The sequence below is a fragment of the Suncus etruscus genome, chromosome 2 (assembly GCF_024139225.1).
Source record: "Suncus etruscus isolate mSunEtr1 chromosome 2, mSunEtr1.pri.cur, whole genome shotgun sequence".
In the NCBI taxonomy this organism is placed as follows: Eukaryota; Metazoa; Chordata; class Mammalia; order Eulipotyphla; family Soricidae; genus Suncus; species Suncus etruscus.
In genome coordinates, this window is record NC_064849.1 from 7,696,934 (window position 1) to 7,720,198 (window position 23,265).

General features: G+C 54.5%; 1 protein-coding gene across 1 annotated transcript; it reads left to right on the forward strand.

Moving 5' to 3' along the window:
• The first annotated feature begins 1,359 nt into the window (after positions 1–1,359).
• Positions 1,360–21,140, forward strand: SEC14L5 (SEC14 like lipid binding 5). The gene is given in 22 exon segments (XM_049768553.1): positions 1,360–1,526; positions 2,240–2,335; positions 12,313–12,462; positions 12,707–12,838; positions 13,613–13,741; positions 14,588–14,777; positions 15,377–15,486; positions 15,838–15,943; positions 15,946–15,971; positions 15,974–16,006; positions 16,008–16,029; positions 17,097–17,185; positions 17,279–17,349; positions 18,017–18,188; positions 18,405–18,539; positions 19,141–19,275; positions 19,520–19,579; positions 19,581–19,686; positions 19,689–19,749; positions 20,628–20,702; positions 20,704–20,775; positions 20,962–21,140. Coding segments are annotated over 21 exon segments (2,049 nt in total). The 5' UTR covers positions 1,360–1,526; positions 2,240–2,272; the 3' UTR covers positions 21,074–21,140.
• Positions 21,141–23,265: the final 2,125 nt, after the last annotated feature.

The window sequence follows — 23,265 nt, forward strand, 5'->3', positions numbered from 1 at the left end:
ACTGGGAGTGGCAATAACACAAAATAAAACAAAACAAAACAAATAAAAGGAATGAATCACGGAGACTGTGATCAGAGCTGGCTGATACACTTGTATCAGCTGTATCGCCCACAACTCCCTCAGTACCACGCCCAGGACTGTGGGCCTGCAAGGGACAGATATGCCTGTTTGAGTCACCTGTGCACGGGCAAGGCCACCACAGGCTGGCAGTAGCAGGTGCTCAGCAAACCCAAGTAAATGAATTCTATTTACTGAATAGAATGCTGACATTCTGACAAGACAGAATGCTGACAAGACGTCTATCTCACAGACCACTTTCAGACGCTTCCAGAATCCACAGATGGGGATCTGGAGGGAAGGGAGATGGAGACCTGAGGCCATCCTGGGAGAGCTGGAGGGGTTTGGTGTGTGTTAAATGAGTTCATATAAAATAAAATAAAATAAAATAAAATGAGTCTAAATATTCCACTCCTGAGCCACATTCCTTTCTTTTTTTCTTTTTCTTTTTCTTTTTTTTTTTTCTTTTTTTTTTTTGGGCCACACCTGTCGGTGCTCAGGGGTTACTCCTGGCTGTCTGCTCAGAAATAGCTCCTGGTAGGCACGGGGGACCATATGGGACACCGGGATTTGAACCAACCACCTTTGGTCCTGGATCGGCTGCTTGCAAGGCAAACGCCACTGTGCTATCTCTCCGGGCCCAGTCACATTCCTTTTTTTGCCTCTCTGCTTCTTTTCTTTTTCCTGGGCCTCTTTTTGTTGTTGTTGTTGTTGTTGTTTTTGTTTTTTCGAGTCACCCGGCAGTGCTCACGGGTTCCTCCTGCGTTCAGAAACGCTCCTGGCAGGCTCAGGGGACCCTATGGGATGCCGGGATTCGAACCATCGTCGTTCTGCATGTAAGGCAAATGCCCTGCCTCCATGCTATCTCTCCAGCCCTAGTATTTTCTTTTTTCTCCCCTGGGCCTCTTTCACTCTCATAAGTTTGCCTGATTCAATGTCTGTCCCCTCCACCGGAATATAAACCACGGAGGCGAAGGCGATGCTTTCGGTTTCCTCCTTAGTAATCTCTGACGTTCGGTCACAGCTGCAGTGAATGAAAGATACATGAAAGATACATGGGCGTGGCCGCGTAGGCTGTGGGCGGGGCCTTCCAGGGGAGGGGCCTTCCGTTGGTTGGGAGCTCGTAGAGGCGTGGCCAGGAGGGGCGTGGCCTCCTGAGATGTAGCCAATCTGGAGCCAGGGCCGGGTGGCGGCGTGGTCAAAAGGCTGAAATTGTCAAGCGAGGGGCGGGCCCTTGCGTAGGGGCGGGGCCATGCGGGGGCGGGGCTAGGCCGGGTCTCCGCTGTCCCGGGTCCTGGAAGGCTTCAGCGGGCAGGTCTCGCTTTGGCCCCGCCAGGCCGCATCAAAGGGCCGCCGCAGCGCGTGCAGCGGGTCCGGACGCCCCAGACCCAGCGGCCGAGGAGGCCAGGCCACACCTTCACGGGGCTGCGATCCCCTGGGGCTGTGTCCCCGGAGACTCATCCTGAAGGGTGAGTGAGGGTGGAGGGGGTTGGGGGCAGGAGGCTGTGCGTGCAGATGTGTGCGTGCGTGCCCGCGGGTGTGTGTGTGTGTGTGTGTGTGTGTGTGTGTGTGTGTGTGTGTGTGTGTGTGTGTGCGTGCCTCGGAGGAATTCTGTGCGTGCTGGCATTGGGTAGGCGCTGGCTGCAGCAGCTAGGGGGTGAGGGGGGAACATGTGCAAAGTTGTGTGGTCTCCAGGGAGGGCATTTGTATCAGAGTGTATCAGGGTGACTTGGAGCAAAGCAGGGGGGCCGAGTGTAGAGATTCTGGGGGTGGGGTGGGGTGGGCTCCAGGGTCAGAATGCCTTCATGGCATGGCCGGATGCGTGGGTGAAGTGAATCCTGGAAATGCAGGAAATGCTCGTGCATGCGTGCATGTGGGTGGCAGCAAAGGGAGCTTCTGGGCCCTTGCTGTGAAGGGGAAAAGTTTGGGGGTGCAAATTGCCTGCTGAGGGATGAGTATGTTCAGGGAGGAACGGTGGGTAATGAACAAGGCAGGTGCTTGGGTGGCCCAGTGAAGAACACAGCTTTGCGAGAGGTAGGCCTGGCCCAGCTTGAAGAACATGCTCCCATGGCTTTGCTGACGATGGGATGGGGGGGGTTAGTGTGGGTGGACCAGAGGGTCTGGCAGAAGGGTGTCCACAGTGGGCTGGGAACTGCAGTCTCATTACCGCTCTTTGCCCCAGGCTCTGTGTTCCTTCAGTGGCTACTGCGAGGCCATGGTACAGAAGTACCAATCTCCTGTCCGCATCTACAAGTACCCCTTTGAGCTGGTGATGGCGGTGAGTGGGGAGTAGGAGATGTCTGGGTGTGCAGGAGAACAGTTGTGGTGGGAAGGAGGTGCCCAGGGGGCCTTCTCAGCTGACCTGGGAGAGACCCCTCTGTCCCTGACCCCTCTACGTCCTAGATTTTTGCCTACTGCTCATATCCCAAGGTCTGTCTTTCCCTCATGGAGCAGTGTCTGCTCCTTCATCTCTGCCCCCCCTGAACACACATACCCCTGAAAAGTAGGCTTCTGGGGTGGTCAGGCCAGTGATGTCCTTAAGTGTGATAATGACAATGACAATGACTGGAAGGAGGCCGAGAACACCCAGCAGGGTTCACTGGATGGTCTTTATTCCCAGTTCGCCTGCAGAAGTCCCACATTGCTACCGCAAAACTGAGGCTGGGTATGGGAAGGACCCTTGAGGTCTGTGTCTGGAAAATAGAAATGCTTGAGTCCTGCCTTGCAATAAGCTGAGAGCAGGGCTGTCAGGGGCACGGTCCAGGCACCATCCTCCAGAGCTGAGTCCCAGCACTACATGATCCAGCTGGGATCTGTCAACAGGTCCCTGGTGTGGCTCAAAGACTCTACTCCTGGATCAGTGGCCATTGGTCAGTCATCAGGGGCTTAGTGGATCAGTGATCCTGGGGTCAGTGGATCACTGGCTTTGCACCTAGAAGTATAGGGGCAGCTGCTGGTGGTGTATTGAGGAGCAAATGTGCCCTTTCTGGGCTCTTTCACAGGGCTGGCACAAATAGGCATTTGTGGGAAGCGGATTCTACCACATGGTCCTTGTCCCCATTTATATCGAAAGTCTGAGCAACTCCCAAGTGTCCCCCAACCTCTGCATTTCACCCCAGCCCCTCCCACTGAGGACTTGCATATCGGGTGATGTTGTACTATGTGTGTTCAGGTGCGTATGTGTCTGTGTGCACATGTGTGTCCCGCACAATTTTACTCTAAGAACCTGCCTTTCTTTTCTTTGCCTTTTTTGTTTATTGGAGCAGACCCAGATGTGCTCAGGTGTCCTGCTTGGCTCTGTGCTCAGGAAACCTTCTTGGTGGGGTTTGGGTGACCCTTTGGAAGTGGTGGGGATCGAACCTGGGAAAGAAGAGTCAGGACCTGGAATGAGATTTGGAGTATTGCTGAGTTCTCTGTGTGAGTCCTTTGCTGTGGAGCTGGGATGTTTCTGGCACTTTTTTAGATTGTTGCTGCTTCTGGAGATTAAAGGTAGTTTTTGCTGCGGCTAGTGTTGGGGCAAACCAGAAGCCCCCTTATAAGGGGACTAAAGATGAATATTTTTTTGTTCTTTGTCTAGGGCTCCTAACTGCTCACTCATTCTTAGGCCCTGGAATTCATTCATTCTCTCACTCCATAGATGAGAGACTCTGTTGGTTTCTCTGGGAGAGTCCAGGCAGCCATGGACATGTATTGCTGGAAAGTCGTTGGAAAGTTCAGAATGTTTCCTTGCTGTGTGGGCTTAGTATGCATAAGCATCATTCAGTTCATTTGCGATTCTCAGAAACATTGATGCTGGCTTTTCTGTAGAACATGCCTGTTTAGGTAGCGGGGCAGGAAGATGGGCTCACCACCTTGGTCAGGAAGTGTGGCTGCCCCAGAGGGCCAGTGAGGAGGATTCAAAGCCCCTCATGCAAGAAACCTTCATGGTGGATGCTGATGGGGGCTCTGGGGATGTGCAGGGAACTGGATTGCAGCCTTTGCTCCCTCTGTCTTTGCTCATTGATTATTGGCATTATTCTGAGGCAGCCAAGCCTCTCTCCTTTTATCTCCCTCCAGGCCTGGTTCAGCCCGGACCTCAGCAACAAAGCCACTTTGCTGACTGTTTACAAATCATCATTGTGCCCTGAGAGCTGCAGAGCTCAACATGACTTGCACTCAGTGTGGGCACAAAGGGGGTTTTCTGAGCCTGTGTATAGCTTTGTTCATCAGCTGGACACTGGCCCTCAGCAGGGGTGAGATGCCAGGCGCATTTTGGCCCTTTATAGCCTCCGGGTAGCCAGACAAGCTTGCTTCTTCAGTTTTTCCTCTTTTATGCATTTATTCTTTTGCCTTTGGGACCACACTAATGGTACTTATGGTTTATTCCTGCTTCTTCATTCTGGGGTCATTCCTGGTGGGCTCAGGGGCCCTATGGGATGCCAGGAATCAAACCCAGGTTGGCCTTGTGCAGGTCAACTGTCCTATCACTCCAGCCCTGAGAGATCCTTTCTAGTCCTGTTTAACATGTGGATTCCCAATATCCGATCCACTGACCAAATGATCACTGTTCTATTGATCCACTGGTACCACCAGTGGCTGAGGCTCACATGTAGGTCTGTGAGCTTACACACACTGTCATATGATCCTCTCTGTCTTTCATTTAAAAGTGTGGCTTAGGGGCCAGAGAGATAGCACAGTGGTAGGGTGTTTGCCTTGCATGCAGCCGTCTAGGGATGAACCCAAGTTTGATCTCCGGCATCCCATATGGTCCTCAGAGCCTGCCAAGAGTGATTTCTGAGTGCAGAGCCAAGAGTAACCCCTGAACACCACTGGGTCTGGCCCAAAAAACAAAAAATAAAAAAGTGTGGCTTATCTGATGAGTGGACTGCCTGGGAAGCTCTCTCGGGACACCCCCTTCAGGAGGTGGGGAACTGCCCACCCTCTGGGCCCTGCTCCTCCAAGTCTCAGGTGAGCACTGAAGGGAAGTGGGTGCCAAGACAGAGCCTGGCATGTTATTAATGCCCCTGAGTATCACTTCAGTTAGTTATTATTAATAGTTTTTTTCTTAAATCATTATTAGTTGTATTTTTTGTTTGGAACCAGGGCCACATTTGGCAATGCTCAAGGTTTATATTTTTGGGGACCTATTCAGTACCAGTGATCGAAGCCCAGCTAGCCATTTACCCCACACAGCATCTTAATCACTGTCCTATCAAGTACTTCTCCATAGAGGCAGGTTCTTTGAGATCAAAGCTCAGAGAGGGCACTGTAGGCAGGCTGTACCCCATGGCTCTTGGACCCTGCTATTTTGCAGAGATGGGACCCACGGAGACTAGGTTAATGTCTGAACCCTGTGAGGGATAACGGGCTATTATTACTAGGGTGTGCCTGCATCCCTCAGAGTCAGGCCTATCAGAGGGTGGAGAAAGTCAAGGGGGGCTTAGAACCGGTGACCTCTGAACTCCACCCCAGTGTTGAGTCACGTGTCCAGGTGTCTGGATTGCACACGACTTTCGGAGGAATCAGAAAGTACATGGCAGAGGTTTCTTTGGGGGTGTTTGGGCCACACCCAGTAGTGCTCAGGGGCTATTCTTGGCTCTGAGCTCAGGAATCTTTTCTGGGTGTGCTTGGGGGGAACCATATATGCTGCTGGGATTTGAATAGGAACTGGTTGTTGGCAAGGCCAGCACTTATCCACTGTGCTATTCTTCTGGCCCCGTGGCAGAGATTTGAGGTCAGAAAACTAAGCATCTCAGTCGGGGTTCACAGCCAGACATCTGGGATCCTGTATCTGCAGGTCCTGTGTCCCTCTAGCCACTATTCAGGCTTTGGGAATCTCTTGTCATAACCAGAGGGCCCAATAGGATGGTCTTGAATCTGGCAGCTCTGGGGGTTCAGGTTTTACTTAGAATCTGCTCAGCCCCTGCTTGGCTTCTGATCACCTACAGGAGCAAGAGGAGGATTAGAATTGGGAGTAGGATTTCCCAACCGTTTACTTGCCTTGTCTCAGGAAGGTTACGAAGGTGACAGCTGCAGCCAGCAACTGCTAAAATATTTAAGAACCTGCCTTGCTTGGCTGCCTTGTTGGTAAACAGCTTGTAACTGAGCAAAGAGCTTCTTCACCAGTGCTCTCTGCAGACAGACAGACAGACAGACAGCCCTTCACCTGGGCCTGGGCCTTCTTTCCTTATGTGGTTGCCAGGGAGGTAGTTTTAATAAAGCAGCAGGGACCTAATTTAAATGAGTTTAAATGAGTTCTCCAGGGCCTGTCATCTGATCCTGTTGCTAACAGATTAAGAGAAGCAATGTTTTCTACCCTGGATCACTGAGCTGAACAGGGCCCTGTGCCCTGTGGGACTCTGATTTGCCCTCGGAGAAGGACAGGAGCTGCTGACTAGAGGGAATCCTCTGATTTCAGAGGTTCTAGGGTGCATGCTGGCCCTCACTGCTCACTTAACTCGTCACATACCCATGTGAGTTCACCGCTGATTCCTACTTGTGACACGGTCAGTCAGTGCCCCCTCAGAAGTGAATGCTGAGTGACATAGGAAGATGAGTCCTGCTGAGAACTGGGCGGAGGGTGTAAGCACCCTGCCTGGCAGGCATGTAGGTCACCCCATCACCTCGGACACTTCCCAGCCAGGATGGAGGTGCAAAGCAGCATCGCACAGAAGCCGCAGTGGCCGTTCCTGGCATATCCAAAGGCCTCCTCTGTTTCTCATGTTTTCCCTCAGGCTGCAGAGGTAGCGCAGGGACTAAGGCTTGGTCTGGCACCAAGATGATGTGGAAACGTTTGATCCCTGGCACTGCACAGAGTCCCCTGAGAACCTCCTGAAGTGATCCCTGAGCACAGAGTGGGGAGTAAGCACAGCCTGGTGTGTCTCCAACACACACACACACACACACACACACACACACACACACACAACACAGAGCTTGCCTTTTTCATTCGAGTCAGAGCTGAGTATCAACACAGGCTCCACACTGCACCATCCAAAAATAGCCTACCCTGGTCAAGATGAACTTAACTTTGGGTGTTGGAGAGAGAGCACAGTAGTAGGGCATTTGCTTTTTTTTTGTTTTTTTGTTTTTGGGCCACACCCGGCAGTGCTCAGGGGTTACTCCTGGCTATCTGCTCAGAAATAGCTCCTGGCAGGCACGAGGCATCATATGGGACACCGGGATTCGAACCAACCACCTTTGGTCCTGGATCGGCTGCTTAAAAGGCAAATGCCGCTGTGCTATCTCTCTGGGCCCAGGGCATTTGCCTTGTACGCAGCTGATCCAGGATGGATGGCGGTTCGAATCCCAGCATCCTGAGCCTGGTCCCCTGAGCCTGCCAGGAGTGAGTTCTGAGTGCAGAGCCAGGAATAATCCCTGAACACCACCGGATGTGGTCCAGGAAACAAACAAAAAGAAATAGCCTGATCCTGGAGTCACTCCTCTCTTCCTGGTTACCGAGTACAATTGTGTGTGCAGGGTGTTCATATGTGTGAGTGTGCTTGTGTGAGAGTGCACGCATATGTTAAACATGTGCATGTGTGTATGTGTACATGCGTGCACTGTGAGGGAATGTGAGCATCTATGAACATGTATGTGTGTAGAAAGTAGAAACTAAAGGAGTGCATCTCGCATGTAGTCGAATCCTGGTCCAGTCTCAGGACCTGCATATGGATTTCGGAGCATCATCAGGCTCCATACCCGACACCACTCAGCATGGCCCCAGACTCTCCCTCCCTCCCAGAATGACAAATATAAAAAGACAAGAGGGCTGGAGGAGTCTGTGTGTGTGGGCTGAGTCAGTGCCCCGGAGCAGCTGCTTTGATCCGGGAGCACTGGGGGAAGGGCACTCTGGGCTGAGTCATCAGGAAGATCAGCAACTTCCTCCCAGTCTCCCTAGTGGAGTGTGAGCAGCAGTGCCCAGAATCTGCCAGTGGGGGTGCCTGCCGTGTAGACAACAGCCATTCTGCTGAGATGGGCTGTGCCTTGGTCCCCAGATCTGTCTGGGAACCCACATCCCGCTCACAGTGTAGATAGCAGCCACTGTGCTGAGATGGACTGTGGCCCCCTCCTGGTCTGGCTGGTGCACTCACATCTGCCTACTTCCCCAGCACCCCGCTTTCTCCCTCCTGTGAGTCTCTGGGTTCCTCCCAGATCCCATGAGCGGGCCGGCCTCTCGGGTCCCCAGTGAAGCGAGGCCTAGAAACGAGACAAGCGCTGACTAGAAACAAACAGACACACTAGCTACATCCAAGTCCTGCTCCTGTGTCCCATGGGCCCACGTATGAACAAAACGAAATGAACCATCTAAGGGGCGGGCACCAGAACACAGTGGGGGAGGGCATTGGCTTTGCCCATGGTCAACCCTGGTTTGGTTCCTAGCACAGATCACAGGTGTTTCCCCCCCCCCCAAATAGGAGTGATCCCTGAGCACAGAGCCAAGAGGAGCCTCTGAGCATCTCTGGGTGAGGGTTTATCTAACCCCGGTGTAGAAGCAGCAGCTGAGAGGCTGGGGATTGGCCCATCTCCTAACAGGCTCTCCGTGTTCTGGGTTCTGGGAAGGGAAGATGAGATTCCGGCTAGAAGCTTGAGTACAGTCCCCTCTTTTCACACCCTAGGCAGCAGGAGGTAGGGAGAACAGCATCCTTGAATTTGCATGAGGAAGCGCAGGAAGGAGGAGGAGGCTCTGAGCTCTGAGCAGAAATAGCATTTCTGGGCTTGAAGCAGGTGCTGTCCTGGCTTCCAGGGCCTTCTCTGAGTGCCTTATGGAATTCCCCAATTTTGGTCTCTTTGCAGAAGGAAGAAGCCTGGCTGCTGCTGCCCCAGTGACTGTCCTAAGTGCCATGTGGGGGGGTGGGGGATCAGGCGTGTTCTAATTTCATAGGGGGTCTCTAGAGGAAGGAATGAGGCCCTGCCCTCTGGAAGGTTCTAGAAACAGTGGAGCCTTGAGAGACAGAGCAGCCAGGCTGGGTCAGAGTGACTCAGTCCATGTCAAGCTGTGTGCAGAGAAATGACAGTAAGATGTTGGCAGCAGGGGCCGGGCTTCAGAGCCTGTCAGTGGAAGTTCCTGCTGGTGCTGACTGCCCAGGGGCCAAGAGTATTCAGCAGGGCATGTTCAGGGCAGCATCTGAGGCCTCGGGTAGGGATGCAAACCAGCCACTTGAGGTCCCTCTCCCTGGCTTCTAGATGTCTGGTATTTGCAAACCACCAATACTTGTCAATTTTGCTCAGAACCCCGAGGGGCAGAGGGGGAGGTTCAAGGTCTGGCATGGGTCAGGTCGTGGAGGCTGCTGAATGACTCTGGGGTGCCACGAAAGCTTCTTTGCCTTCATGAGCCTCAGCTTGCATGTCTGCAAAGTGGGGATCAGTGGGGCATTGCATACCCTGGTAAGGCTAGCATGGCAGTGCAGCTGGCAGGGATGCCCTGCAGACAGGCCCTGACATGGACAGGACATGGGCAGGGTCCTTATCCAGAGGCTCCTGATCCCCAGATGCACGGCCAGGGGATGGGGGGGGACCTCTCAGAGCTGGGACAGTTGTGATTCACTTGAAGGCAACCCCATGCATTCTTGTTGTCTGGACAGTGGAAAAACAGGGAGCGGGCAGTGGGGGCCTTTGCTTGAGTAGGTCTCCTCGGTTTTGTCTTGTGTCTGATTCCACTGGGAGGAGAATAACTGGGAGGATCCTTGACAGGCTTGTTGAGCTGCTTTCCCAGCCCTACCAGGCCTGCAGATTGGGTAGGCCGTGTGATGCATCTGAGCAGGATGGGGGGTGGGTGCTGCCAAGGGCCTTGGCTCTGACCCATCTGTCTCTTTGGGCCCTACCCCTGCAGCAGAGCCGGGAGCCTCTGGCATGATGGAGGAGGCACATGACTTCTACTGACGACACTATTTCTGGAGCTCAAGCTGATCCTCATTTTGGGCCACGTGGCCAAGACCTGGCATGGACACTGCCAGTCACAGATGCCCCCAGTGGTCTCCCAAGAGCAGGGCAGGTCCCACTTTGCCGGTGCCTCTGGTTCTGGCTGATTTCATTTCTTTTTTTTTTTTTTTTTTTTTTTTGGTTTTTGGGCCACACCCGGCAATGCTCAGGGGTTACTTCTGGCTGTCTGCTCAGAAATAGCTCCTGGCAGGCACGGGGGACCATATGGGACACCGGGATTCGAACCAACCACCTTTGGTCCAGGACCTTTGGTCCTGCTTGCAAGGCAAACGCCTCTGTGCTATCTCTCCGGGCCCCTGGTTTCATTTCTTGCACAAGGCTGAAGGTTGGTGTAGTCTGGAGCAAGAACCTGGATGTCCTGATTGGTTCCCGTCCTTGTGGACTGGCCCCACATACAGATGTAGTCTTAACCCAAACAAACAAACAAAACCCCCAAACAAACAAATAACAAAACAATTTAAAAAAAAGAGAAAGTTCTTGGGGCCGGAGAGATAGCATGGAGGTAAGGCGTTTGCCTTTCATGCAGGAGGTCATCGGTTCGAATCCCGGCACCCCATATGGTCCCCTGTGCCTACCAGGAGCAATTTCTGAGCCTGGAGCCAGGAATAACCCCTGAGCACTGCCAGGTGTGACCCAAAAACCAAAAAAAAAAAAAAAAAAAAAAAAAAAAGAGAAAGTTCTAGGCCCGAGTGATAGCACAGTGGTAGGACATTTGCCTTGCACGCTGCTGACCCAGGACAGACCTGGGTTTGATCCCCAGCACCCCATATGGTCCCCTGAGCTTGCCAGGAGAGACTTTTTTTTTTTGGTTTTTGGGCCACACCTGGCGGTGCTCAGGGGTTACTTCTGGCTGTCTGCTCAGAAATAGCTCCTGGCAGGCACGGGGGACCATATGGGACACTGGGATTTGAACCAACCACCTTTGGTCCTGGATCGGCTGCTTGCAAGGCAAACGCCACTGTGCTATCTCTCCGGGCCCCAGGAGAGACTTCTGAGTGCAGAGCCAGGAGTAACCCCTGAGCACCATAGGTTATGGCCCCAAAACCAAAAATAAAAATTAAAAAAGAAAAATATAAAAAGAAAATGCTGTTCCCAGGGTCTGGCTGAGCGCATATGTAGTGTACAGGAGGCTCATATTTTTGTTTTTTGTTTTTTGTTTTTTTGTTTTTTGGGCCACACCCAGCATTGCTCAGGGGTTACCCCTGGCTGTCTGCTCAGAAATAGCTCCTGGCAGGCACGGGGGACCATATGGGACACCGGGATTTGAACCAACCACCTTTTGGTCCTGGATCGGCTGCTTGCAAGGCAAACACCGCTGTGCTATCTCTCCGGGCCCAGGAGACTCATATTTTGCATGTTTGCTTTTTGGGGCCACACCTAGCGGTGCTCAGGGATGACTCCTGCTTCTGAGCTTAGGGATCACTTTTGGCAGTGCTTGGGGAACTCTATGGGGTGCCTGCCATAGAATCTGGGTTAGTAGCATGCAAGGCGAGCATCTTCCCTGCTGCACGGTCACTCTCTCTGGCACAGGAGGCTCAGATTTGACCCCAGCCTGAGGCCTGAGCACAGAACTGTGAGCAGTCACCCTCTTCAGCTGAGGGTCCCAGGAAATCAGTGTGGCCCAAAAAACAAAGGAAAAAAAAATTAAAAAGCGTTGATGTCCTTGGGCTGGAGAGATAGCATGGAGGTAGGGCATTTGCCTTGCATGCAGAAGGATAGTGGTTCGAATCTGGGCATCCCATAGGGTCTCCTGAGCCTGCCAGGAATGATTTCTGAGCGTAGAGCCAGGAGGAACCCCTGAGTGCTGCCGGGTGTGACCCAAAAACCAAAACCAAACCAAACCAAAACAAAACAAAAATACTTGAAGTCTAGGCCAGAGAGCCCATACTGGAGTCTGGCTTTGACCTTGGTAACAGGGGGTCCCCCCAGGTTATCAGGAGTGATCCCTGAGACTGTATCAGGAGCAGCCCTCAACACCACAACCCAGGTGTGGTCCCCAACTAACATGAAATAAATACAGTGGGACCCGGAGATAATAGAAGTGAGGATACATGCCTGCTTCCTGGACTCAGTCCCTACACAGGTTGAATTCCTGGCCCCCTATATGATCCCTCCAGCCCTGCCTGGAATGATCCCTGAGCTTAGAGCCAAGAGTTAGCTCTGAGCACTATGGGGCCAGTCAAATGATGTCAGGGCACCCAGGAAGTTCCTTCTCCTCCTGCCACTCAATCAGGATCTTGGAGTGTTTTTCCTGGAAGATGTGGGACACAGCAGCCAGAGTGGGAGAAGTCCAGCTCCCCATTTCCTTCACTCAGTCCTCGCTTTGCCCCTCAGGCCTATGAGAAGCGCTTCCCCACCTGCCCACAGATCCCTGTGTTCCTGGGAAGTGAGGTTCTGAGTGAGTCCCGAAGTCCCGACGGGGCGGTGCATGTGGTGGAACGAAGCTGCCGGCTGCGTGTTGAGGCCCCCCGGCTGCTGCGCAAGGTGGGAGCCTGGGGGTAGGGGGCATCTTGGGGGGACCACCCGGGGGTCCAGGGCTCATGCAGGGAGTGGGACTCTAGATTCGATAGTCCAATCTGAGGGCAGAGCAGGGTCCGTGGGAGAAGGAAGGGTCTTGGCCTGAACCCTGGGTGTCCCTGGGAGTGACCAGGACCTGCTAGGGAGGGGCATGTTCCCCTGTCCTCCCACCCCAAAATGCCCTGCAGCAAACCCCACTCGGCCCCCGCAGATCGCAGGCGTGGAACATGTGGTGTTCGTGCAGCGAAACATCCTGAACTGGAGAGAGCGGACGTTGCTCATTGATGCCCACAACGAGACCTTTGCCAATCGCGTGGTGGTCCAGGAACACTGCAGCTATCACGTGAGCACCGCATGGCACCTCCTACAGGCAGCTCCTCCCTGCACCCTAGCACCTGTCTCCCGCTCCCCAAACTGTGCCCTTGTCTAGCTGAGATTTTACCTATATTGTCTTGGATTTTGTTTTGTTTTTCATCCACACTCGGCAGTGCTCAGGGGTTGTTCCTGATTCTATACTCAGGAATCACTCCTGGCAGTGCTCTGGAGACAGTATGGGGTGTCGAGGATCAAACCCAGGTTGTGGCATGCCAGACTTGAGACTCATCCTATAGACAACAGCCAGGCCCCCCTACTCTATCTCTTTCCTCTCTTTCATGGAGTTGTGCCTCAGTTTCTACATTTGTGAATTGGGCTCAGGGCCAGCCATCAAACCCAGGCGGTGTAGGGACCTGGCCTGTGTCTCCTCAGTCCTGTGGCTGAGTTCTTATTCGAGGCTTTGTTTAGCCTCCAGCACCTAGTGCAGGTCCATCACCCTGTGGGTGCCCTCAGGGAACGTCTGTTCAAGGAGGGGCCCACATGGCGGTCTCGGGCTGACAGTGTAGTGGGTGTGAGGTCCCGGGTTCAAACACAGTCACCCACCAGCAGACTTGTGCTTTGATGCTGGCACCACAGAAGGACCCAGCCAGGGTCTGGAGCCATGGTGGGACATCTCAGTCCTCAGACCGATCTCAGGGCTGCTGAGCCGGGGGTGGGGGGCAACAAGAAGGCAGGAACTTTGTCTGTGTGGCCTGAAAGAGGGCCCGGGTCTTCGCCCACCCCAGCTGTGCCCGGCTTGCAGGTACACCCCGAGAACCAAGAGTGGACGTCCTTCGAGCAGTCTGCCTCACTTGACATCCACTCTTTCTTCGGCTTCGAAAGTGCATTGGAGAAGATCGCCATGAAGCAGTACACAGCCAACATCAAGAGGGTAATGGGGGGTGGCAGAAAGATAGCACAGCAGAGAGCGTTTGCCTTGCACGTAGTCGATCCAGGACAGATGGTGGTTCAAATCCCAGCATCCTATATGGTCTCCCTTGCCTGCCAGGAGTAACACCTGAGTACCACTGGTTGTGACCTCAAACACCCCCCAAAAGAGGGCAATGGGGGTTTCACAGAGCCTGGGGGGCCACCCCATCCTCATATAGTCCTGCCTCCTGTCTGTACTGCCATAGGGGTATCAGCCTCCCCAAGAAGGGAGTCAGGGAATTGATCCTCAGACTTGGGATAAGGATGGGACACCCCAGCTTTACTACTGAGCCATTTCCCATCCCTGGCTTTATATATATACATATACATATATATACATAAATATGCATATGTTTTTTGGGTCATACCCAGCACCACTCAGGGGTTACTCCTGGCTCTACGCTCAGAAATAGCTCCTGGCAGGCTCGGGGGACCATATGGGATGCTGGGATTTGAACCACCGTCCTTCTGCATGCAAGGCAAACACACTGCCTTCATGCTATCTCTCCGAACCCATTTGATATTTTTTATAAAGACCACTGAGGTCATTCCTAGTGCTGCTTGGGGAACCTGTAATTCTGGGTCACACTCAGAACCTCCCACCTGCAGGGTCATCGTCTACCTTTAGACCCAGCTCCCAGGCTCCCCTGTGAGAATTCCATGCTCACCGCTTCTCCATTCAGATGGATCCAGCTCAGGGGCTCACAGCAGGGCCAAGACTGAAGTCGGGGACTAGAAAGGATCTAGGGGATCCCCAAGCTGTGATCCCTGCTGCCTGCTGGTCCCATCCTGTCTGTTCTGTCCTCAGGGGAAAGAAGTGATCGAGTTTTACCTGAATGAACTCATTGCCCAGGGTACCTCGCACATCCCCCGATGGACACCTGCCCCGGTCCGTGAGGAGGACCCCCGTGCCCAGGCTGTGCCCAGGGATGCCCCCCTGGAGGCTGCCAGTCCCAGCAGCCCCCAAAGCCTTGCCCCTGAGACCGTGGGTATAGACGGTAAGTCTGGGGGTACCTGAGTCTCCTGAGACCAGAGCTGGTTCTCTCTGGCCGGGACCAAAAAGGGTCCCCGCTTTTGGCCCCCGCCCCCCTCTGTCTCTGGTGCTATTTTTGATCATGTGAGTAATGCGTGATCATGGTGAGCAAGAAATAACTGCCCGGGAGATGCAGAACAGAGCAGGAAGTAGGAACCTTCCCGTTTCCAGAGGTGGGGGTGGGGGGGGGGGGGGCTTGTTCAGGGCTGTTGAGGACCCACACAGCACAGAAACCTCCTGCCCTACACCTTGTTTTAGGGGGTCCACACTGTAGTGTTCTTGGGGTACACGGTCCAGTCCCTTCACTCTCCTCGGCCTTTGTCTTCTTGAAAGACTCAAAGCAGAGGCAGCCCCCAGGCTGTCCGGGACCCCTACCACAGCCATGTTCATACCTAACCCCACACGGAATCCTGTTTGTTTGTGAGAATCAAAGGGTGGGAAGTGTGTGTGTGGCGAGAGCCAGACCCGCTTGGGGTCACAGAAACACCCAGGAGGGGCCTGAGTGCTGGGATATTCCTGGGGGGCTGTATACCCTTGCCCTACCCTGATGTCTCTCCTCCTCAGACAAGTTGGACACCGAGTACATTGAGAGGTGCCTGGGCCAGCTCACACCCCTACAGGAGAGCTGTCTCATCCAGCTCCGTCTCTGGCTGCAGGAGACCCACAAAGGCAAGGTAGGTTCCAGGGCTCAGGGCTGGAGCACAGGGTCAGCACTGCTGCCCGGTGAGGGAGGCAATGGAAACAAGGAGGCTCTCTTGGTGCCAATATTCATCTGAAGAAGGTAGGGGGTTGACATGGGTCGTGGACCCTGCTGGAACACATAGGTCTGAGTTGGACCCCAGCACTGCAGGGCTCCACCCCAGGGTCACACTGTGTATGGGATATGGTTCTCTGGATGCTCTGCATGGGGGACCCAGTTCTCTCCCTGCTTGGGGGACCCTGTTCTCTGGACCCTCTGCCTGGGGACCTTGCTCTCTCTCTTCCTGGGGAACCTGGTTCTCTGGTCGCTCTATTCCTACCCCCAGATCCCCAAGGATGTGCACATCCTGCGTTTCCTGCGTGCCCGCGACTTCCACGTGGACAAGGCCCGGGAGATGCTGCGCCAGTCTCTGAGCTGGCGCCGGCTGCACCAGGGGACCTGCTTCTGCAGAGCTGGGCGGACCCCCGGCACTGCTGCAGGAGTTTTATGCAGGTTGGCTGGCACTACCATGACACAGGTTGGTGCTGCCACAGTGGCTGCCCCCATCTCTGCACATGGTCACTCTGCTCTTCTCTGGCTACTCCTGGGGCCCTGGGAGTGCCTTATGGAGGGGTGGGTCCCCTTGCTCATGGGGAGCTGTGAGTTGAGACTGTGCCTCCCTGGCCTGAGCTGCCACTAACCATGGACTCTGGCGGGTCCGACCCCATAGGCAGAGCACACAGTGGGGGCGCAGGGTCTTTCTGCCTCTCCTGCTTCTGGAGACCTCAGGGGCCATCTCTCCTCTCCCACCTCACAGCACTCTCTGCTGCACTCTCTATGTTCCCCTTTGTTTCCCATTTTCCAGGGCACCCAACAGAGTACAGGTCCTCTTTTTCTTTTTGCTACACCTGGCAGTGCTCAGAGGCTTACTCCTGGGTTCTACACTCACATATCATTCCTGGTGGGGCTTGAGGAGCCATATTTGGTGCCAGGGATCACACCTGGGTCAGACAGGTGCAAGACCAGTGTTTTCTCCATTGTCCTACCGCCCTGGCCCTCAGCATCAATTTTCTCTGTTTTGTTTTGGCTTGAGCCAACAGGAAGTTAAAAAGCTAACAGTTTGTTCTTGTTTATTTATTTATTTTTGTGGTGCCAGTGATTGAGTCCAAACTCATGCAGACAAGGTGGGATTTAACTGCCAAATGATAGTCACAGGCCCCACTTTAAAAAAATAGGGGTCACATTCAGTGGTGCTCAGAGAGGCGGGGGTGGGGGGGGAGACCATCTTTTTAGTTTTGGTTGGTTGAGTGTTTGATAAGTTCAGTGCTGTAGGGCTCTGCTCGTACCTGGACAGTATCAGGGATCAAACTCTGGTCTCCTGCATGCAGGGCATATGCTTTTGCTGCTGAGCCATACCTAGGTCCCAGATCTGAAATATTTGCTCCCCTTTGGGAGCAGGCAGATATTAGTGACTCAGGGACAGAAGGGGCCCCTGTTGACCCCATCTGGGGCCTCCTCCTGAAGAGGAGTCCCAAAGGGGAACTGCAGGGGGCTGCCTTGATCCAGCTCTGAATGCTGCTGTCCTCTGTTTACCTGCCCTCCCAGATGGCCGTCCCCTCTACATCCTGCGCCTGGGCCACATGGACACCAAGGGCCTGATGAAGGCTGTAGGGGAGGATGCATTGCTGCAGCACGTGAGTGGGGGAAGCCCATTTCCTGGAGTCCCCGGGTCCATCTGTGGGTAGGGTGGCCAAGTGAGTGCCTGCTGGCATCTTCTCTACCTCCAGGTTCTGTCTGTCAATGAGGAGGGGCAGAAGCGGTGTGAAGGCAACACCAGGCAGTTTGGCCGGCCCATCAGGCAAGATGGGGGGGGGGGGTTGCTCCTGACCTGAAAGTAGTTTAGACCAGAGGGGGTGCAGAGGGTGGAACATGGCCTCTTCTGGTCCTTCCAGCAGGCCCATGGGGCAACCGGCTTTGTTTTATTCTTTATGGCCTAGTATACAGTGGCTAAGCCTGTGGCCTAGAGCTGGGGTTAGACCTTCCTACCTGGTCCAGGCTCTAGGGTCTGTCCCTAGGACCCCTGCATGACCCCTTTGACCTTGTGTTTTGAGATGTCCTGGACTGCTAGGGGACACCCTTGCAGGGATACCCTGTCACCCATCACCTCTTCCTGACTCCCCCAAACTTTTGCACTTCAACCAGATTCGCTAGCCACAAATGCTCCAAGTTCTTTTTTGTTTTGGTTTTGGGGCCACACCTGGCAGTGCTCAGGAATCACTCCTAACAGTGCTAAGGGAACCCTAGGGGATGCCGATGATCAAAGCAGAGTTGGCTGTGAGCAAGACAAAGACCCTACCTACTGTCCCATGACTAGGCCACTCTGAGTTTTACTGAGCTGCTGCCTTTCTCTGCTCAGCAGCAGTTGCTGGCCCTGGATGCATACTGAGCTCAGGTGCCTGCAAAGAGGCGTCCGCTGCACTGGCTTTGTGGGCATCCCATTGAGAGCCATCTCACCTTTGCCACAGCTCATGGACCTGCCTGGTGGACCTGGAGGGGCTGAACATGCGACACCTATGGCGGCCGGGCGTGAAGGCGCTGCTGCGCATGATCGAGGTGGTGGAGGAGAACTATCCAGAGACCCTGGGCAGGCTGCTCATCGTTCGTGCGCCACGGGTCTTCCCCGTGCTCTGGGCGCTGGTAAGCTCAGGGCACAGCATCTTGGCTGCACAAGGGAGAGGGCTGGGCATTCGTCTGGCAGTGCTCGGAGGCTTGTTCCTGCTACTGTGGCCAGAGGTCGCTCTGCGGGAAATGGAACCCGGGTCATGCAAGGCAAATGCTCTCCTTGCTGCACTATTGCACTGGAAGATGAATCTGTGACATGAACGATGTGCCCCCCACACCTGCCCGTTTCAGATCAGCCCCTTCATCAACGAGAATACCAGGCAGAAGTTCCTTATTTACAGTGGCAACAACTACCAGGGCCCAGGGGGGCTCGTGGATTACCTGGATAAGGAAGTGATTCCGGACTTCCTGGGCGGACAGTGCGTGGTGAGGACCTTGAGGGGGAATGGGAGAGTCAGGGGGAGTGGATCCTGTTCTGTGGGTGCTTGTCCCTGGGGAGGTTCTGCTGGCTTATTTTAGAAGCTACCAGAGAGCCTTTACTTTTGAAAGTCTCTGCTTTCTAACACACTTGTTGGAGATTCCAGACCTTGATGGAAGTTTCCAGAATGCCAGAAGTCTAGGGGCAGGGGAAATTCATCATGTGGGGCAGATTTCCGTGTGGGGTGGGGAGGCTAGCTAGCCAGAATGCCTTTGGTTTGGGAGAAATTATCCCTCTATCTGAGGGTTGGGGTAGATCCCAATCTGAGGGTTATTGAAGAGACCCCAAGTCCAGACCAGCAGATGGGTGAGGGTCTGACACATTTGGGGGGCATTCACCCCCGCTCAGCCATTCTCTGCTTTGTGATCTCAGGTGAGTGGCTTGGCCTCTCTTCGAGTGCCTGTCTCCTCTGTGGAAACGGAGAGGAAATAGTGTTGATGGGAAAGGGGGACCCAGTGGCCAGTACTCAGCTTATTGAGGGCTCACAGCTCCCCTCTGTGGCTCCGCCGGGTCAGATTGAGCCCTGACCTCACTGCTCTTGGTCTCCAGTGCAATGTCCCTGAAGGAGGATTGGTCCCCAAGTCCCTCTACCTGAATGAGGACGAGCAGGGACACATGGACCAGCTACGGCAGTGGCGGGACACGTACCAGGCAGCCAGTGTGCTTCGCGGGGCTCCCCATCAGGTTGCTGGGTCCTGATTGGGAGGACCGGAGGGGTGCTATCCGGGGCGAGGTCTCACACAGAGGAGGCAGCCTGGAGCTGCGCCGTGAGGAGGCAGTAGTGGAGGGGGGCAGGCATCTGCTCTGCACAGGGCATTTGGGTGAGCTCAAACCTCTGGGTGGGGGTGCCAGGTACCTGCAAGACTGAGGTTTCCCCTATCCTGCTGTGGACTCCAGTCCAAACCTTGGGGCCTGCCTGTCCCCGCAGGTGGCCATGGAGATCCTGGAGGGGGAGTCTGTGATCACCTGGGACTTTGACATCCTCAGGAGGCGATGTGGTATTCAGTCTGTACCACACGCGGCTGGCCATCCAGGGCCAACCCGCAGGAGCCCCCGGACCCACAGTGCAGTCTGCAGAGCCCCAGCCCGAGCCCGGGCCCTGATCTGGAGCCGCGTGGAGGCCCCACTTGTGTGCAAAGGAAGGCGGAGAGCATCCAGGTGTGTGGCCACGCAGGACTCGCAGGCAGGTTTGAAAACCCTGCTGGCAGTGATCAAGTGGTCCCAAGGGTCCCAGCAGATTTAGGCCCTGGGGATTCAAAAACCCATCTCAGGCCCCAGCATCTCTCTCTAGTCAAAGATGCTGGACTCAGCATCTCACAGGGGCACCACATGCCCCTGTCTCAGGCCTCATCTTTGATCATCGGTCAAAGATGCAGAGATGAGGCTTCTCACCATCCCTTTCCTGGATGCACATGTGTGGCTCAGGGGCCTAGCCCAGGAGAGACCTGAGAGCCCAGGAAGAGAAACCCAGAGGTGGAACTGGGACACGAGTTGACCTCCTCTGTGTTCCACAATGCCTGTGTTTGCAGGAAAAGCCACTTGCACACATATAAGCACACGGTTTTTACACCATACACATACACACATGCATATAATGTTGTATACACTGCATGATTCATGCAATTGTGTTCATAGCAAATCACATGCATACCTCACACACAGAAGCACAAAGACCATACGCTGTTCACTATGTTACACCACATGCCCTGCCCAGATGCACTTCCTCATCTGTACCTACACAGGATGCAGCAGGTGAGCAGACCCTGGGGAAACGGGATTCTCACCCTGGGGTGTCCCTGGGACCCCCGCTCAGTGTTGTGTGGGCATTGAACCAGACTGGCTTATTCTGCAGCTGCTTGTGCCCAGTCGTGGGTCCCCCAAGATTTTTATAAGAGAACAGGCAGGCTGGGGGGGGGGGGCAGACAGCCTCAGGAACATGAGGGATGCTGGGGAACTGATTGTGAGAGGCTCTCTGCCCGTCCTGTCCCCTTCGTCACTTCCATTCTCTAACCCGTCACGTGTGGCTGCTGTTTCAGGGGCTCCCATGTGACTCGCTGGCCTGGGGTCTACGTGCTGCAGTGGGAGACACATGAGCCCCCAGGCCTGGACGAACGCCCTGCAGAGCTCTGGGCCCAAGTGCAAACTCCTCTATTACTACGAGGTGCTGGCATCTGAGGACTTCAGGTAAGGCCGGGACGGGGGACACGAGTCTCAGTGACTTTGCTCATTTCCTCTGCGCCTGCTGTGTGCGCCTTGGGAGGGCCGCCAGCAGGGCGAACACCCAGGAGCCTCATTTACAGAGTCAACAGCTTTTCCAGTGCCCAGTGCTGAGCTGCACAGACGCTAACACAGCACTTCCTCGTTCCCTAGGGGCTCCATGTCCAGCCTGGAGTCATGCACCAGTGGCTTCTCCCAGCTCAGTGCCACCACCTCGTCCTCCTCCTCTGGCCAGTCCCACAGCAGCTCCCTGCCCTCCAGATAGTGGCACAGAGCCTTGGGGGGCACTGGGGCAGCCTCGTGCCTCTCCAAACCACCAGAGGCTGCAAACACCGAGGCAGGGGAGCCCGGCTTGCCTGGGAGCCTGGATCAAAAACAGTGATTCTGGTGCAAGCATGATGCAGGTAAGGGCTGAAAGTGCCAGACAGAACCTCGTCTTGGGCTTCCCAAAGAGAAGTCCAAGGGGTGGCAGGCACCGCTCCAAGTTGGGGCATGGGGTTTCAAGAGGATCAGGGCTATATGGGGTATGGCTTTGTTATGGACCCCTCTTTCTCAGGTGCCTTCCCCACTCAGGGGACCCTATTCATCCTTGGAATTCTCTTCCTTTCCATCAACTTCACTTAGCTGCAGGGAAATCTCTCTCCAAATGTCCATAGCAATTCCCCAGAACTGAGTCCTGACCAGCAGTTAGGGACCCAGGAAATCAAGCCATAGGGGATTCTTGCCCTGGTCAGGAGAGCTGACCAGACGACCCTCTTTTTGCTTTCTCTGTAGTGGCTGGGCCAGAGTGAGGTGTAGGAGTCAGGGTTTTGGCCATTTTACGTTGGGGGTGGGTGGTTTTCAAACCCAAACCTTTCCTTTCACTAGCTGAGGGCCCTCCTTCACCTCTGTGCCTCAGGTTTCCTCACCTGCCAGGTGGAGACAGTGCCTACCTCATCCACTGGATCATAGGGGTCTGGGTGCAGTGCCCGGCAGGGGAAGCTGTATGTCAGGTGGTCTCTGGCCACCTGATTGCTGCTTCCCCAAAGGAGTCCAGACTCCCTCCTGAGGGCAAAAGCAGGGGCTATGGGCTGGCTGAGAGGGGGCTGAGCATAGGCTCTGCATGCAAGAACCCCCAGTTCAACCCACAAGCATCACTAGTGGCGTCACTCAAAACACAGCACCTTCCCACATGTGCCAGAGAACGGCTGTGCCGGGCCTCGTTTTGCTCTGTGCTGGGGGTACTTGGATTTGGCTTTGCAGAAGGTAAAACTGTCAGCAGACTGGGGGGAACCTATAGTGCAACCAGCTCAAGAATCCCGGTGTGTGTGTTTGAGGGAAAGGGGAGGCTGAAGATAACAGCATAGGAGTTCAACATTTGCCTTGCACAGGTTGACCTGAATTCAATATTTAGCACCACACAAGGTCCCTGGAGCACTACTGGGTGTGGCCCCAAAATTGAGACAAAAAAGATGTACCAAAAAGATATACAAACAGAAACCTGGGGTGGGTCCTTATATCACAGGCCAGGTATCCAGGAGAAGGTGTGGCAGACGAGGGGGACGGGGACACGACCCTGTCCTGGGGCCTGAACATTCTGGGGAGAAGGCCTGGGTTGTGGGATCCCCGGCACCTGTTTCAGAGCAGGAGGGAAACAGAGGTGTGAGGGCCTCCTCTGCGGGGACCCAGCTCCCATGCCTGAGACTTGTTCCCTGAAGCCTGTGCCCAAATCTCTGCAACCCAGGGAGTCCTCTGGCAAGTGTTGTGAGCTCCTTGGGGTCCCAGCAAGTAGGTAGCTCTGATATCTTGTCTTGGTAGTTGCTTCTCTCAGGACAGAGCAAGCACACGGCAGGGTAAACTCTGGGATCATCCTCATCCTGCCTCACATCCTGTTCTCCCGACCACAGGAAGCTCCCAAAATAAATGCTGTGAACAGATATGTGTGTGACCCTGTACTCTCAGACCCTGTGGACCAACCAGAGGGCTTGTGCATACCTGCAGGTGCCTCCTAGACTCTTGAGTGAGCTGCAGGAAGGGGAGCATGTTACAGTGTGCCCCACTGCCTGCTAAGCACCCCCCCCCCCAGCCTGAATACACCCCACCATCTTCCCTGTGCAGCCCTTGGCTGTGCACCATGTCCCAGATCCCACAGGCACATCTCCCAGGGACCTGTTAATCCACATCTTTGGCCACTTTGGTGGGTTCACCTTTCTCAGGTAGGGGCAGCCCCCAATCCCAGGGTCTCCAGAATGCAGACAATGCCAGGGCTCCTCCCTTCGGTACATCCTTTTACTATTCCAAGCGTAAAAAAATCCCCGAGGTGTGAATGTTCAAGAGCAGGAGTGTCCTGAGATGGGAAGAAGTGAGCCGGTGACTTCTAGCACTTGTGCTTCTGGAAGTTGGCAGGTGAGGTCCAGATGGGGGGATCCTGGGTCTCTTCCAGTCCAGCACTTTGACCTTATTGTATTGAGTTCCAGT